The 18,278-nt window shown below is 35.8% G+C and overlaps 1 protein-coding gene across 1 annotated transcript; it reads right to left on the reverse strand.

Moving 5' to 3' along the window:
• Positions 1 to 2,759: 2,759 nt before the first annotated feature.
• Positions 2,760 to 18,278, reverse strand: LOC123517994 (protein PF14_0175-like). The gene is made up of 9 exons (XM_045278496.1): positions 17,496 to 18,278; positions 15,498 to 15,734; positions 12,576 to 12,709; positions 11,552 to 11,702; positions 9,846 to 10,028; positions 9,267 to 9,391; positions 8,888 to 9,027; positions 6,496 to 6,763; positions 2,760 to 2,894 (listed from the first exon to the last, which is right to left on the reverse strand). Exons 1-9 carry the CDS (start codon positions 17,962 to 17,964, stop codon positions 2,760 to 2,762), a joined length of 1,842 nt encoding a protein of 613 aa, XP_045134431.1. The 5' UTR covers positions 17,965 to 18,278.

The raw sequence follows: 18,278 nt of genomic DNA on the forward strand, positions 1-18,278 counted from the left end.
AAGAGATACACCACTTGAAAGAGTGAGAAAGTTGAACTTGAAAGTCTAATGCAATCTAGATATTAAATATCTTATGAAGAAAAGGAGTAGGATATTCATTTTCGTTTTGCATGGTACATATGTTATGAAGTTATAAAGTTGTATGCTATGATGTTATAAAGTTAAACTTGATTAAGGAATATTTATGAAAATATATATTATACTGATATCCTGTGTCTTCTAACTGAACGTTAATTACACCGATTGAACATCAACTTTGTTTATGAATTTGATATTGCTTGTGTTCAATACTTTAATTATCGAACATAAATGTTGAAGAGATAGAAAGTGACAGCAAATTACATTGGACAAAAATATAAAATGATACACAAGTCCGCATGACAAATTGTAAGTAAGAAATGTAAATAGTATTAATGCAATAGCATATGAAAAGCCAAAAGCTTTTAAATATCATCTACAGGTGATCCTCGCTATACGAAAACTTGATATACAAATTTTCGCTCATACAAAATCCATGTTTTACTATCCCTTGTCTATATATACGAACTTGCTTTGAGTTCACAAATTTTCAAATTCCCCGCCCTGTGCTCCGTTGGAGCCAAAAATGCGCAATAGGCGGTTCCACAATAACAACGTAAACAAACGCTCCTATTCCCGTTATCCGCTCTGCCAGTCTGCTTACAATCTACATTCATAATTTTTGCATCAAAATCTTACTGTAAGTACTGTACCGTAGTTTGTATTATCTTTTTTTTTCTTTTTTAGTGTATTAGTCACCATCATTCCTTTCTTCATCATCATTGAACCACGTAACCTACCATTTCTCTCTCTCTCTCTCTCTCTCTCTCTCTCTCTCTCTCTCTCTCTCTCTCTCTCTCTCTCTCTCTCTCTCTCTCTCTCTCTCTCTCTCTACACGTGTGCTTCCAAAGATAACTTATTCTCCTTTTCTCTCGCTCTCCCTCGAGACCTCTGTTCCCCTAGTGACTTCAACCTCCAGGTCCCATTCCTTTTTCTCTCTGTGACCTGTCCTGATTAGTCAATTTCTTCTTACTTCTCATTGGTGTAAAACCTATTTCAGCTTTCCCGCTGGTTACCTTTTATTCTCTGTTTCTCCTATCCTAATCTGGCAATGCCACTGTACCACATAAATAGCTACACTCCTCGCATCTCTCTCCTAGAGATGTATCGGATATCCGCATCCGCGGAACATCCACATATTTTTTTCAAATCCGCAACCGCAGCCGCATCCGCAGTTATATATATATATATATATATATATATATATATATATATATATATATATATATATATATATATATATATATATATATATATATATATATATATATTTTCTTGCTTTTGCCACAAAGGTAACAAACAACTATTGTAAGTTGCTTTGTTGTTGTTGGTATTACAGCCACAAAGATCTATGGATCCTTATGAGCCCTGGGGTATTGCTGTATAGGTATCATAAGTATGGTAGCTAGCCGGTCTTCCTCAAGAAGGCACAGGTAAGGCAAAGGACAATAGGTTGCTGGAAGGGGTGGACGCCTTAGTCCGTCAGGAGGGTGAGCAAGTCGAGTGTTTTGATGCCCAGGACGGAGAGCCAGGAGCGTAATGTAATGCGGTGGGACTGGAAGCGTGGGCAGTGGAGCAGGAAATGTTTGATGGTTTCAGAGGTAGTCCTACACCAAGGTCAGAAGGGATCAGGAGACAGACTTCGACGGTGCAAGTGAGCACTGAGTGTGGTCTGGCCAAGGCGGAGGTGGATAATGGCTGCTGTGGCTTGCGTTCCTTCCCCTGTTTGAGTCTTGTAATGCTGGAGGTCACATTACAAGCTTTTTTTTTTTTTACTACGACGCCCTCGACGGTCATACAGGCCAGTTTTATGCGATTGCATACGACTGTCATAACGATTAGAAGCATTTGATTGCAAAAACGACACGTAAAACGAAAGGCGTACGGCATCGGATCTTAGACCTAAGATGATGTATATACCTCGTACGATGACGTACGACGTACCAAAGAAAATGGGAACAACCAGAATTTTTAAACCTTCTTGGCTTGCGTCGTGTGTTATGCTAACGATGTCAGACGATGTCAAACGATGTCGAAATAGACGCCTTTGACAAAAGTGCGATGACGACGCAAGGGCAGGCCCAGAATGAGCCCCTGGAGGTGTAAATATAAATATATATATATATATATATATATATATATATATATATATATATATATATATATATATATATATATATATAGGGGTCCAAAGAGTTTTCCCACGTCATATCATCCGACAGCTTCGACATTTACACACCTCACCATGAGTTGCCTAAAGTACATCCCTGTCCTCGCGGACACGGACAGGGACATCTTGAGGATGAAGTCTACATACTTCAAAGAGCTTTGTGAATACTGAATGATCATGATAATACCACCAATAAAGCTTGTTTCGTATTATTCTCTCTCTCTCTCTCTCTCTCTCTCTCTCTCTCTCTCTCTCTCTCTCTCTCTCTCTCTCTCTCTCTGGTGGTGTATATCTTCACCACCTGCAGGTTTATTTTTTTCGAGTACGTTAACGAAAGCCTTTCGCCACCACCACCATCGCCGCCACTACCACCGTGCACACTCCTAACAGAAATTTGTGGCTTGGCAACTTGAAGCAAACGGCTGTCTTCTCGTCCTGGTGTTGCTGCTGGTCCTGGTGCTGCTGCTCCTCCGGTTACTCCTGCTGGCCTTCTTGTGGCAAAGGGTATACGTCAACCTTCGTCGGGGTCTGAAGGTGGATGTTCACTCCTGGTGTCGGAGGCAGCCCCTCCATACTCATGTCCAAGGATGTCCCAAATAGATCTTGTGACGACGATGGAACGTATGTCCTTTCTCTGTCGCATCGTCTTCGGTGAGTAAACCATCTTGAGAGCACGGTGTGATCTGGGACTTTTTTTTTTTTTTTAATGGCGATAACGCACGAGCTGTCACACTGGTCACGACTATTCTGGCGACAACGATTTCTTGCGTTATTGCTTATTGCCAAACGTATGTTCAAAGGCCAGTCGTAATTCAGTATTTTAACGATTTTTTACTCGTTCGACGTCGAACGATATCGTTAACAGCACGTACGACATTGTATCTCTCTCTATAACATCATTGTACGTCATCGTACGCCCGATGAAATGTCTTTGCTTGTCCTGACTCTGTTCCTGCACTGCTCTATTGTCGTAATGCTTCTACAATGTCATACGACAACAAAGACATCTTACGACATCGTATGATTTCGTCATGTTAACGTACGACTTGACTTACGACATCTTACGACAGGCCAAAAACTGTTAAAATGACGTCATTGCTCCCGGTGGCGGTCCTCCTATAACTGTCGGGAACGTCATAGGAAAAAAGAAAAAAGCTGTAGCGTGAACCCAACATGACGTTCCTCCTTCCCCTCTGATGGACCCCCCCATCCATCTCCCCCCTTCCGTCTGCGACCTGCGCGCCATCTGTTGCTATCGGCATTCCCTAATCGATTCCTCCAGCCCTCCCATTGAACCCGTAAATTTTCTTAATAAAGAATCCTTGCGCTGAGTGATACGCCAGAATTCAGAGTGGGAGGACGAGCCCCCAGCTGCAGTTCCGATGGCTTGGAGCTATATATTACAAGTGTCCGGCTGCATTTCTCGACAGCAAATTTATGAAATGCAGTGATTGGCATTCTTGTATAATTTTCAAAGTATGTTGGAGCTTCGGCTTGTACCTCCAAAAATATTTTATTAAAGCACAGCATTTGACGTTTTTTCCTCAAAAGTTTTTTTTTTTTTTTTTTTTTTGCAGCACTCAGGGCAACTGCAGTTCACAGTACAGTCTTTTGGCAGACTATATCACTGGTAGACACAGATATCGCTACCTAAAGAAAGCTAAACCATAGAAGTGACCAATGGTGCTCAGGAACAAGTTAGTAGTGTTGCAGTACAGTTTAGCGCCTTGTTTTGTTTTTTTTCAATACCACTACTGCAACACGTGGCTGATACATGATGCATAGTGTGTTCGGGGCTTTATAAATATTGGTGTTTTTGTGTTACATTATGACAAAAACAGTCATTTTATAAAATTCAAGTCAAGAGCATGAGGATGCAATGCTGACATACGGATTTCTAGTTCAAATGTTGTCAGATCTCACTGGAAGATATATATATATATATATATATATATATATATATATATATATATATATATATATATATATATATATATATCCTTGATTGAATTTACAAAGATATTAACGCTTATGTCTATAATTTCAGCAGATTCATTTCTTTTCAAACATATTATAGAATAACAAACTTTTCAAAAGAGATGTTTCCTATGAATGAGATTTTTACTTTTTATTTATTTTTATACCATGTGAGCTTTTTCACGGGAATTTATGGGCTAAAGGGGATACTTTTAGGGGTACCTCCTATCTCAAAGCCCACCCGCTAGGAAACCATTGCCACGAGTGAGGAAGCCCAACCTACACTCGAACCGTAGACAGGATTCGAACCCATGCTCTTGGAGACCCCTCGGACCCCAAAGCACATATGGTTCCACTGTTACATTTTTTTTAGTGTTTATGAAGCGAAGCGAAGCATTGTCCTGTCGATTTTCACTCCGATCACCTTACCATAAACTCAACCCACTTTCCTTTTACTATTGTTACTTTGCTAATAGAGGAAAGCTATGTGGAGATAGGTTTGTTTGGGTTTGTCTCAAGATGCAAACATATTGATGCGCCGAAGCAGATGCGTCGTAGATAGCACAACGAGTTACGGTTTTATGGTACCAAAAAGATGCCTTATGAGAAAGGCCTTTTCAACTGTCTCACCCTTTAACGGAAATATTCAAGAGAAGGGAGGAAGAATATCACTCGATTGCTATTGAAGAAGGAAGGTTTCACCAAGTAAATTGGAAATGGATTGAGTTTTGAGACATTAAACAACACTTTCAGGAATTTTAAAAAGAAAATAAATAAATGTAAGAAATTAAAATCATAATGATAATATTAATAATAATAATAATAATCTAAAGATGAGATTTATGTTGCTTTACATTGTGAATTTATGAATTTATGCACGATATTTTTTTTTTTTTTTTTTTTTTTTTTTTTTTTGCTTTTTTAGTCACGTTATCTGAAAAAAAAAAATTTGTTTCTCAGTGTACCTATCACTTAAACTTACTAAAAGTAAACAATAATAAAGAGAATTGATACTTTATGATTAACATCACAAGCTATCATATATATATATATATATATATATATATATATATATATATATATATATATATATATATATATATATATATATATATATATATATATATATATATATATATATATATATATATATATATATATATATATATATATATATATATAGAGAGAGAGAGAGAGAGAGAGAGAGAGAGAGAGAGAGAGATTTGATTTTGATTTGATAAATTCATTACGCCCATATGGCGGCAAACCAAAATATACATTAATGTATACAGTGTAAGCGTGTCTCACAGGACACATTGGAATCCAAAAAAATAAACACACACACACACACACACACACACACACACACACACACACACACACACACACACACACACACACACACACACACACACGCAAAGTAGAGAGAGAGAGAGAGAGAGAGAGAGAGAGAGAGAGAGAGAGAGAGATTGCAGAACTGTGATATCACTACTAGGTAATAATTGAAACAACAATTTATGCAGTAGTGTATTTTGCATCATATATAAGGTTTGTGATAAGGTGAAAAGCATCTAAATCGTAACTTGTTGTGCAGCATACAGTGCTACAAGAAAATTAAGGCAACCTGAAAATATTTAGCGTAATGCAGTGCCTTAACAAAGACATTGTATTTATACATGCTGGAAATATCGCCATTGCTGGCAAAGGATTAATACAAGTGAAGTCTGGCATCATTACTCGCCTTCATTTTTCAGTTTATAGCTGGTAACATCTATAACCTTATTAGTTAAGTGTGTGTGTGTGTGTGTGTGTGTATATATATATATATATATATATATATATATATATATATATATATATATATATATATATATATATATATATATATATATATATATATATATATATATATATATATATATATATATATATATATATATATATATATATATATATATATATATATATATATATATGTTTATTCATTTATTTATATATATATATATATATATATATATATATATATATATATATATATATATATATATATATATATATATATATATATATATATATATATATATATATATATATATATATATATATGCATTGTCGTTGTTAATACTGTTATTACAGAACAAGTGGGCAGCAGAATCATTTGTTGTTGTTGTTACTTAAATGTTTTCATGACACTTTTTTGTTGTTTTTGTTGTTCAACATGTTGATAATGGTCACATCGTTGTATAAAGTTGTTGTTGATGTTGGTGTACGTAGATAATATAGTAGTTGTTGATGTAAATGATCTTATAATAGTTGTTGTTAATGTTGATGTAGTTGTTGATGTTATAGATGATGTAGTTGTTGTTCATGTTGAAGTTTATGATGATGTAGGTGTTGATGTTGTAGATGTTGATGTACTTGTTATAGTAGATGTTGATGTAGTTGTTGTAGATGTTAATGTAGTTGTTGATGTTGATGTAGTCGATGTTGATGTTAATGTAGTTGATGTAGTAGACGTTGATGTACTTGTTGATGTCGCTGTTGATGTTGTAGATGTTGATGTAGTTGTAGTAGATGTTCATGTTGTTGGTGGTGTAGATGTTGTTGTAGTAGATGTTGATGTACTTGTAGTAGATGTTGATATACTAGTAGTAGATGTTGATGTGGTTGTAGTAGATGTTGATGTAGATGTTGATGTAGTTGTTGATGTTGATGTAGATGTTGATGTAGTTGATGTTGATGTGGTTGTAGTAGATGTTGATGTAGATGTTGATGTAGTTGTTGATGTTGATGTAGATGTTGATGTAGTGTTGATGTTGATGTTGTTAGTTGTATGTTGATGTAGTTGTAGATGTTGATATTGATGTAGTTGTAGATGTTGATGTTGTTGATGTTGATGCAGTCGTTGTTGATGACGTAGTTGTTGTTGTTGTTGATGTTGTAGATGTTGATATACTAGTAGTAGATGTTGATGTGGTTGTAGTAGATGATGTAGATGTTGATGTAGTTGTTGATGTTGATGTAGATGTTGATGTAGTTGTTGATGTTGATGTAGATGTTGATGTAGTTGTTGATGTTGATGTAGATATTGATGTAGTTGTAGATGTTGATGTAGTTGTTGATGTTGATGTAGATATTGATGTAGTTGTAGATGTTGATGTTGTTGATGTTGATGCAGTCGTTGTTGATGACGTAGTTGTTGTTGTTGATGTTGTAGATGTTGATATACTAGTAGTAGATGTTGATGTGGTTGTAGTAGATGTTGATGTAGTTGTTGATGTTGATGTAGATGTTGATGTAGTTGTTGATGTTGATGAAGATGTTGATGTAGTTGTTGATGTTGATGTAGATATTGATGTAGTTGTAGATGTTGATGTAGTTGTTGATGTTGATGTTGATATTGATGTAGTTGTAGATGTTGATGTTGTTGATGTTGATGCAGTCGTTGTTGATGACGTAGTTGTTGTTGTTGTTGATGTTGTAGATGTTGATATACTAGTAGTAGATGTTGATGTGGTTGTAGTAGATGTTGATGTAGATGTTGATGTGTTGATGTTGATGTAGATGTTGATGTAGTTGTTGATGTTGATGTAGATGTTGATGTAGTTGTTGATGTTGATGTAGATATTGATGTAGTTGTAGATGTTGATGTAGTTGTTGATGTTGATGTAGATATTGATGTAGTTGTAGATGTTGATGTTGTTGATGTTGATGCAGTCGTTGTTGATGACGTAGTTGTTGTTGTTGTTGATGTTGTAGATGTTGATATACTAGTAGTAGATGTTGATGTGGTTGTAGTAGATGTTGATGTAGATGTTGATGTAGTTGTTGATGTTGATGTAGATGTTGATGTAGATGTTGATGTAGTTGTTGATGTTGATGTAGATATTGATGTAGTTGTAGATGTTGATGTTGTTGATGTTGATGCAGTCGTTGTTGATGACGTAGTTGTTGTTGTTGTTGATGTTGTAGATGTTGATATACTAGTAGTAGATGTTGATGTGGTTGTAGTAGATGTTGATGTAGATGTTGATGTAGTTGATGTTGATGTAGATGTTGATGTAGTTGTTGATGTTGATGTAGATGTTGATGTAGTTGTTGATGTTGATGTAGATATTGATGTAGTTGTAGATGTTGATGTAGTTGTTGATGTTGATGTAGATATTGATGTAGTTGTAGATGTTGATGTTGTTGATGTTGATGCAGTCGTTGTTGATGACGTAGTTGTTGTTGTTGTTGTTGATGTTGTAGATGTTGATATACTAGTAGTAGATGTTGATGTGGTTGTAGTAGATGTTGATGTAGTTGTTGATGTTGATGTAGATGTTGATGTAGTTGTTGATGTTGATGTAGATGTTGATGTAGTTGTTGATGTTGATGTAGATATTGATGTAGTTGTAGATGTTGATGTAGTTGTAGATGTTGATGTTGTTGATGTTGATGCAGTCGTTGTTGAAGACGTAGTTGTTGTTGTTGTTGTTGATGTTGTAGATGTTGATATACTAGTAGTAGATGTTGATGTGGTTGTCGTAGATGTTGATGTAGATGTTGATGTAGTTGTTGATGTTGATGTAGATGTTGATGTAGTTGTTGATGTTGATGAAGTCGTTGTTGATGTTGATGTAGTTATTGTAGTAGATGTTGAAGTAGTTGTTGATGTACTTGTTGATGTTGGTGTTGATGTTGTTGTAGTAGATGTTGATGTAGTCCTTATAGATGTAGTTGTGGAGCTTGATGTAGTTGCTGATGTTGTAGATGTTGATGTAATTGTAGATGTTGATGTAGATGTTGATGTTGATGTACTTGTTGATGTTGTTGTTGATGTTGTAGATGTTGATGTTGTTGGTGGTGTAGATGTTGATGTAGTTACTGTTGATGTTGTTGATGTAGTACTCAAGATAGGGGGCAGCGCTATGGTACTTTGTTCTGCAGGAATAGTAGGAAGATCTGTTACACCCATATTCTCCAGTTCACTTTTAATGTCCTCACCCGTGGCTATCAGATCGTTCGTCGTCATTTGAATCATATTTCCTGCACTCACACATGTATTACCATCTTCGAATAGAAGTCTAACGTCCTCTTCATTAGCAATACTAAGAGACATTAGTTGTGTGAGTGCTTCACCAGTAAGAGAGGCTATTTCTTCTGCATTATTATTATCGATAGCTGTAAGTAATAAATCAACAATATTTCCAAACGCTATAACATCTGCGGAAGCTCCAGCTTGTCTCTTTCTCTTCAGTGATCTACCGTCTTCGAATGCTGCTATAAGGTCTGCAATAGTTTGTACTATTGCTGCAATATCATTTAAGGCAGTTGTAAGTGTATTGATTTCATTAACTATGTCTGTTAACTGATCGGAGAGAGGTTTACTAGTTGTTGTTGTTGTAATTGTAGTAGATGTTGATGTAGTTGTTGATGTTGTTGATGTAGTTGTAGTAGATGTCGATGTAGTTGTTGATGTTGTTGATGTAGTTGTAGTAGATGTTGATGTAGTTGTTGATTCTGTTGATGTAGTTATAGTAGATGTTGACGTAGTTGATGTAGTTGTAGTAGATGTTGATGTTGTTGATGTTGACGTAGTTGTAGTAGATGCTGATGTAGTTGTTGATGTTGTTACACTTGTTGTAGATGTTGATGTGATTGTAGTAGATGTTGATGTAGTTGTTGATGTTGACGTAGATGTTGATGTAGTTGTTAAGGTTGATGTAGATGTTGATGTAGTTGTTGATGTTGATGTAGATATTGATGTAGTTGTAGATGTTGATGAAGTCGTTGTTGATGTTGATGTTGTAGTTATATACTAGTAGTAGGTGTTGAGATGTTGATGTTGTTGATGTAGTTGTTGATGTTGGTGTTGATGTTGTTGTGTTGAGATGTTGATGTAGTCGTTATAGATGTAGTTGTAGATAGATGTAGTTGTAGAGCTTGATGTAGTTGCTGATGTTGTAGATGATGATGTAGATGTTGATGTTGATGTACTTGTTGATGTTGCTGTTGATGTTGTAGATGTTGGTGTTGTTGGTGGTGTAGATGTTGTTGTAGTAGATGTTGATGTTGATGTTGTTGTTGATGATGACACTGTTGTTGTTGATGATGACACTGTTGTTGTTGTTGATGACACTGTTGTTGTTGTTGTTGACACTGTTGTTGTTGATGATGACACTGTTGTTGTTGTTGTTGACACTGTTGTTGTTGATGATGACACTGTTGTTGTTGATGTTGACACTGTTGTTGTTGTTGTTGACACTGTTGTTGTTGATGATGACACTGTTGTTGTTGTTGTTGACACTGTTGTTGTTGATGATAACACTGTTGTTGTTGTTGATGACACTGTTGTTGTTGATGATGACACTGTTGTTGTTGATGATGACACTGTTGTTGTTGTTGTTGACACTGTTGTTGTTGATGATGACACTGTTGTTGTTGTTGACACTGTTGTTGTTGATGATGACACTGTTGTTGTTGATGATGACACTGTTGTTGTTGTTGTTGACACTGTTGTTGTTGATGATGACACTGTTGTTGTTGTTGTTGACACTGTTGTTGTTGATGATGACACTGTTGTTGTTGATGATGACACTGTTGTTGTTGTTGTTGTTGTTGACACTGTTGTTGTTGTTGTTGACACTGTTGTTGTTGATGATGACACTGTTGTTGTTGATGATGACACTGTTGTTGTTGTTGTTGACACTGTTGTTGTTGTTGTTGACACTGTTGTTGTTGATGATGACACTGTTGTTGTTGATGACACTGTTGTTGTTGTTGATGACACTGTTGTTGTTGTTGACACTGTGACACTTGTTGTTGATGATGACACTGTTGTTGTTGATGATGACACTGTTGTTGTTGTTGATGACACTGTTGTTGTTGTTGTTGACACTGTTGTTGTTGATGATGACACTGTTGTTGTTGATGATGACACTGTTGTTGTTGTTGTTGACACTGTTGTTGTTGTTGATGACACTGTTGTTGTTGTTGATGACACTGTTGTTGTTGATGATGACACTGTTGTTGTTGTTGATGACACTGTTGTTGTTGTTGATGACACTGTTGTTGTTGTTGATGATACTGTTGTTGTTGTTGTTGACACTGTTGTTGTTGATGATGACACTGTTGTTGTTGTTGTTGACACTGTTGTTGTTGTTGATGACACTGTTGTTGTTGTTGTTGATGATACTGTTGTTGTTGTTGTTGACAGTGTTGTTGTTGATGATACTGTTGTTGTTGACACTGTTGTTGTTAATGTTGTTTTCGGGGTATCGAAGTTAGGATGAGGCGTTATGGTATTTAGGTCGGTGGGAATCGTAGGTAGATCTGTTACACCCATATCCTCCAGTTGATCTTTAATCTCCTCAGCTGTGACTATCAGATCGTTGGTCATCATTTGAATCATATTTCCCGCACTAACATATGAATTACAGTATTCGATTAAAAGTCTAACATCCTCTTCATTAGCAATACTAAGGGACATTAGCTGCGTGAGAGCGTCAGCAATAAGCAAAGCTATTTCTTCTGCATTGTTATTAGCAATAGCTGTAAGTAATGATTCAACGTTATTTCCAAACAATATAACATCTTCAGAAGCTTCAGCTTGTCTCTTTCTTCTCCCTGGGAATGCTGCTATAAGATCTGCAATACTTTGTATTATTGCTGTAATATCATTGAAGGCAGTTGTAAGTGTATTGATTTCATTGAGTAAGGCTGCTAACTGATCAGAGAGAGATGGACTTGTTGTTGATGACACTGTTGTTGTTGTTGTTGTTGATGACACTGTTGTTGTTGTTGATGATACTGTTGTTGTTGTTGATGATACTGTTGTTGTTGTTGATGATACTGTTGTTGTTGTTGATGACACTGTTGTTGTTGTTGATGACACTGTTGTTGTTGTTGTTGACACTGTTGTTGTTGTTGTTGATGATACTGTTGTTGTTGACACCGTTGTTGTTGTTGATGATACTTTTGTTGTTGTTGATGACACCGTTGTTGTTGTTGATGACACTGTTGTTGTTGTTGTTGACACTGTTGTTGTTGTTGATGACACTGTTGTTGATGATACTGTTGAAGATGATACTGTTGTTGTTGTTGATGACACTGTTGTTGTTGTTGATGATACTGTTGTTGTTGTTGATGACACTGTTGTTGTTGACACCGTTGTTGTTGTTGATGATACTTTTGTTGTTGTTGATGACACTGTTGTTGTTGACACCGTTGTTGTTGTTGATGACACTGTTGTTGATGATACTGTTGAAGATGACACTGTTGTTGTTGTTGATGATATTGTAGTTGTTGTTGATGATACTGTTGTAGTTGATATTGTTGTTGATGATGCTGTTGTTGTTGATGATACTGTTGTTGTTGATGACACCGCCGGTGTTGTTGATGATAATACAGTAGTTGTTGTTGATGATATCGTTGTTGATGATGATACCGTTGTTGATGACAGCGTTGACGTTGATACACTTGTTGATGTTGTCTTGACGCCTGCAAAGAGGAAGATAAAACAATACTGGTCATTCATGGCATATTGAACAGTAGAATATATGAGTGGAAATAAATGGTTTCAAACGAAGCATGAAGGTCCTTTTTACTATATCTGTGGTAGGCTGAAAAGAATATAGGAGTGATGAAGCACAACCGCTAAATGAAACTTAAGAATAATTTCGCAATATCTTGCGTCAAAGGCTAAAGAAGAGGGATGTTCAAAGGCAACAAAAATTACATTTGAAAAAAAAATAGGATCCACTAAGTTGCCAGTCCCCAAACATAGTCGAAAGCGTTATTAAGAAAAATATACGGTAATTGTCTTGAAACTTTCGTTTTGAATGACTTTAAGACATAGGAAGTGGAAATACAGAAGTAGGGTGGGAGTTCGTGTTTACCAGATAAAAAGATGAATGATTGCGTTACTGGTTATTTTCTAATTAGAAAGGTAGACAGAATAGGGGTAGAAAGAAGAAAGGGAGGCCACTAGAAGAGGATAGGCATGTAGATTGCAAGATAAAAAGATCAGTTGACATGAAAATTGAGCTAGAAAGATAGCAAGAGATGCAATATTGCGGCGATGAGAAAGAGGATGAAGACAATCAGTAAGAGGAGGGGAGTTGATAAGACGAGAAGCTTTTGATTTCAGCCTGTCTAAAAGAACAGTGAGAGTGTAACTACAAAGTTAGCCGTGGGGTAGGTGAGAAAAACTGGCAGAGATGACTTATAAACATTTTCAAAAAGCTGTTTTAGATGAGATGTGATGTTTTCACTGTAGGTAATAATTAAAGGATAGACCAAGGATGTTTCCTGTAGAAGAGGGGGGTGGGGGTAGTTGAGTGTCATTGAAAAAGAGGGATATTTGTCTGGAATGTTATGTATATTTGATAGATGGAGGCATTGAGCAATACAAAGTTTTCGCGCTTCCCCAAGCAGAAGTTAGAGATACCATAAACCGAGCGTCCTATGGCTTCCCTATGTGATCGGTTTACTTCTGAAAGGGTTGGATGTCTGTGAAAAGTCATGGAAAACTTCAGGGCGGTATCATTTGCGTAGAAGTGGATAGGACAAAGTTTGGTTTAGATGATCATTGATTAAAAATAGGAAGAGGGTGATTGACAGGATAGAACCCTGAGGAACACCACTGTTAATATATTTTGGAAACAGCGATCATCTACCGAAACACCAATAGAACTGTCAGAAAGGATGTTTGAAGTGAAATTACAGAGAGAGGACAGACGCCGGCCTCCCGCTTCAAAACACACTTGTAGAAAGAATACTTGATCGATGAGCTCAATAGATTTAAAAAAAAAAAAACAGCAAGATAGTCGTGATATATTGATTTTATATATTCGCTCATTCGTTCATTCATTCAATTATCAATTAATCTATTAGTCCAAAAATACATAACTTAAGTTGAGTGGAATGAGGTGGCATTGTTAGACATGCTAAGAACAAACATGAAGTGTATTCGCGGCTTCACTCTTTTTTTCTTATGTGATATGCTCCTAACATATTGGAGCACCGCTTTTATGTCCATATTTTGTATTTTCTCTGTTTTATCGTACATGTTCAATTGCTGACAGAGTTCGCTGAGGAGGGATGTTGTAGAAGAATAAGAACTATCTAGGTGTAATGGTCCGAACCAGAATTAGAGGTGATCCAGTCATTTTAACACCACTCAAAAGAAGAGGTTTGAACCGCGCGTGTGTTAGTTCTGTGGAAGCATGTAGGTGGCAGATGGTCATTTGCAAACCTGTACCTAAATGTCGGGAGAGACGTCAACGCCAGTTGCCATTCGTTCCTTAAACCTGCCACAATTCAGAAACATATTTTCCGTTATCCAAAAAGGAAAGGTTTGGGCTTAATACCTATCGGCTGCTCAAGGATCATTAAGACAAAAATGTCAGCTTGTGGTCAATCCTTAGTTGAAGGTAAAACACCACCAATATCACCAAGCAACTGTCGTGGGTCAGAATCGAACTTGCGCCATTACGGCCACGAACCGACGACCCCTTTACGACGGTGATAGGGATCCTCCACCCCCCCTGTCCAGAAGTTGTAAACCACTTAGAGAAGGTACCGCTTGAGTAGTGTTTCGGTGTATAGTGAAGTTAGACTTTGACATGTATTTGTGCTGTTGAAACACTTTAAGATAAGTAATTTGATAGATGAATGTTCTTGAAACACTATATAATATAGATAATTCGTGGAACATATGGTTATTGTTCTTCCGAAGGATCCGACCTTGTCCTCCCCTAAAGTATAACTTGAAATTATCTAGTGACTTAGTTAGGTTAAGGGATGACTGTGCCCTGCTAATGGCGCGCTTTGACCCGAGGGGAGTGAGCAACGGTAAGAGTGAGAGAGGCTGAGTAAAGATGGGAGTGAGTGAGTGAGTGACGGAGGAATATGTGTCAGTGAGAGCATGTGATGTGGAGCGCAGGTGAGAGCGACAGCAGGAGTGTGAGTCGAAATAGTAGGAGTGAATTAATATTTTCTTGTTTGTTTTTGTTCTAACGTGAAAAGAAGTAAATGAAAACCCCCGGAAGTCGACCTTTATTTGTTCTGTGGTCCTCCTGTTCCTTACAGCCTCCTCCGTGGCCAAGCATCACCAGCACCCTATCAGCGTGTCTCCATTGTCTCTTCATTTCACTGTTTGGCCTTTACACTCCCCAGGGGTGACGCAGTGTAGTCTTTAACGCTTCAGAGAGAGAGAGAGAGAGAGAGAGAGTGGTACATATTGGGGAGCATGATGGCTTTTCACTACACATTTTGTGCTACTTACCCTTAATACAGCAGAAGCAGACTTTGTTTTCACATTTGCCCTCAATGTGGCCATGGCAGTGTCTCTTTTTCGAGACGCAGTGGCCACGTCCATACATGCATTTCTTGGGACACTTGACACAACATTTACATTTGTGGGAACGGCAACCTTTCTTTATCTGCTTTTCTCTCTTCTTGCATTTTTCCTTACACTTACCACCTTTCTTTTTACATTTTTTTGTGGAAGTTGATTTGCAGTCTGTGAAGGAGAAAAGACATTACTAATAAATAAATAAATATATATATATATATATATATATATATATATATATATATATATATATATATATATATATATATATATATATATATATATATATAAGAAGAAGACAAGGAAGATATTCTATTAAATGATAGAATGATATGACGGATTCTAAATTTCGGAACATAGGGCAGCTACGTGCCCGAGCGGGAATTAACGGCTCTGTGAATTTCCAAAGCAGTGACACCGCAGCTATCTCCTGAACCTCTAAGGATGGAGATCTCCGTAAAAAATATATATATATATATATATATATATATATATATATATATATATATATATATATATATATATATATATATATATATATATATATATATATATATATATATATATATATATATATATATATATATATATATATATATATATATATATATATATGGATTACAATAAGTAAAAGAGTAAGTTACATTCTAATTTTCATAATTGAAGAGTAACTTTTGATGACGAAAGGAAACATTGCTCGTGTATCCTACCTAAAAGTCAAACTCCTTCATTCATACGTGTCAAAATGTTTTGAGATTGAGCTCCCCTTAAGACTTCTGTCATCTGGCGAAAAACATCTCCAATAACTTAACTTCATAATTCCCACCTTGATTTCATCCTGGTAGCACCACTGCCATCTCATCTGTTTCTAAAGATGACCTCTTCTTTTAAATCTTTGCTAAAAACTTTATCTTGAATGATTCTGGGTTGTTTCCTCTCTCTCCTCCGCTTTCTGACTGTTTCATGCCTTCAATTAGAATTCTTAGTTCTGTTCAAATTTCCTACTATCACCACTTTGTCACACTGGCTGTTTGTATTCATAACGACCAGATTCGCCTTCAAAATATACACCATTACTTTTCCATGCGAGGGGGACGATAACAGCCAGCGACCAACATACCTTTACTGTCACTCAACTTCAGTACCCAGTACCCTGGGCACTGGAGGCTCCACCACCTGGATGTTCGCCGTGTTTTTTTTTTTTTTTATATATATAGAATGCCACGCTCCCTCCTTGGAAGGAAACATTGCTCATGTATCCTACCTAGAAGTCAAACTCCTTCATCAATTTGTGTCAAAATCTTTTGAGATTCAACTCTCCTCAAGTCTTCTGGCATCTAACCAAAAAACATCTCCAATAACTTTACTTCTTCATCTTTCACTTCTTTATTTCATTCTAGTGGCCCCACTGCCATCTCATCTGTTTCTAAAGCTGATCTCTTCTCTTAAACCTTTTTAAAACTTTACATATATTAATCTTAATTAGGAAACAAATTAGGAAACAAAACTTCTTCATATATATATATATATATATATATATATATATATATATATATATATATATATATATATATATATATATATATATATAACACTATATATATATATATATATATATATATATATATATATATATATATATATATATATATATATATATATATATATATATATATATATATATATATATATATATATATATATATATATATATATATATATATATATATATATATATATATATATATATATATATATATATATATATATATATATATATATATATATATATATATATATATATATATATATATATATATATATATATAGATAGATAGATAGATAGATAGATAGATAGATAGATAGATAGATAGATAAATAGATAGATAGATTTTTAACTATGGGACAGAATGGTATGATAATACTTACTTAAGCAGCACTCGCATTTCTTCTTGCCACACTTGCCGGGTATCACTACACTCTTGCACTTTCCCCACTTAATGCAAAGTCCTCCTGCTTTGACACATTTTTTCTTTTTTGGGGGACACTTCTTTTTCTTCCTTCTCGTTTCGTCCTTGTCCTTGCTTTTGACTTTCTCATCTTGTTGGCTGCCCTTGCTCTTTTCTTTAGTCCTTACTTCCTTATGTTGTTTGTTCTGTTTCTTCTCGTCATTCTTAGTTGCTTTCTGATTTTGTTGGCTACCCTTGGTCTTTTTCTTTGTGTTTCGTTCCTTATGTTTCTTGGCCTGTTTTTCTTGGTCTTTCTTGGTTGCATTTTGATCTTGTTGGCTACCCTTGCCCTTTTCCTTTGTCTTTAGTTCCTTATGTTTCTTGGTCTGTTTCTCCTCGTTCTTCTTTGGTGCATTGACGCTTTGATATTCTCGCTTACCAGACATCATTTTTTCTTGCTTCTTCTTTTTTCTCTTTTTGTTTTTTCCCTTTCCCTTCTTGAATTTTCGATCCTTTTCTTTTTTTTGCCACTCTTTGATTTTTTTTGCATCTTGCCTTTCTTCTCGTTATTTAACTTACGTTTTTGTTCCCCTTCTTGCTCTCTCATATTCTTCTTTGCTTTGTTTATTATTCTGGTCGCTTTCTTTCCTTTTTTATTCACCATCTTCTTTCCCAGATTTAACTTTGACTCACCTTCGCTAGATTCATTTTTTCTCTTTTTATTTAGTTTCGAAATTTCTTCCTTTTTTTTGCCACTCTTTGA

The sequence above is a fragment of the Portunus trituberculatus genome, chromosome 43 (assembly GCF_017591435.1).
Source record: "Portunus trituberculatus isolate SZX2019 chromosome 43, ASM1759143v1, whole genome shotgun sequence".
NCBI lineage: Eukaryota > Metazoa > Arthropoda > Malacostraca > Decapoda > Portunidae > Portunus > Portunus trituberculatus.

What these genes read in the sequence shown, in the direction of transcription:
- LOC123517994 (XM_045278496.1), bottom strand. Translation starts at nt 17,964, where the DNA reads ATGATGTCTGGTAAGCGAGAATATCAAAGCGTCAATGCACCAAAGAAG. An exon ending in AGATCAACTGGAGGATATGG is followed by an intron (nt 10,029 to 11,551) that starts GTGTAACAGATC and finishes ACCTACTACTAG; the next exon opens with TATATAACTACAACATCAAC. An exon ending in ATCAACACCAACATCAACAA is followed by an intron (nt 6,764 to 8,887) that starts GTACATCAACAA and finishes CAACATCAACAG; the next exon opens with CGACATCAACAAGTACATCA.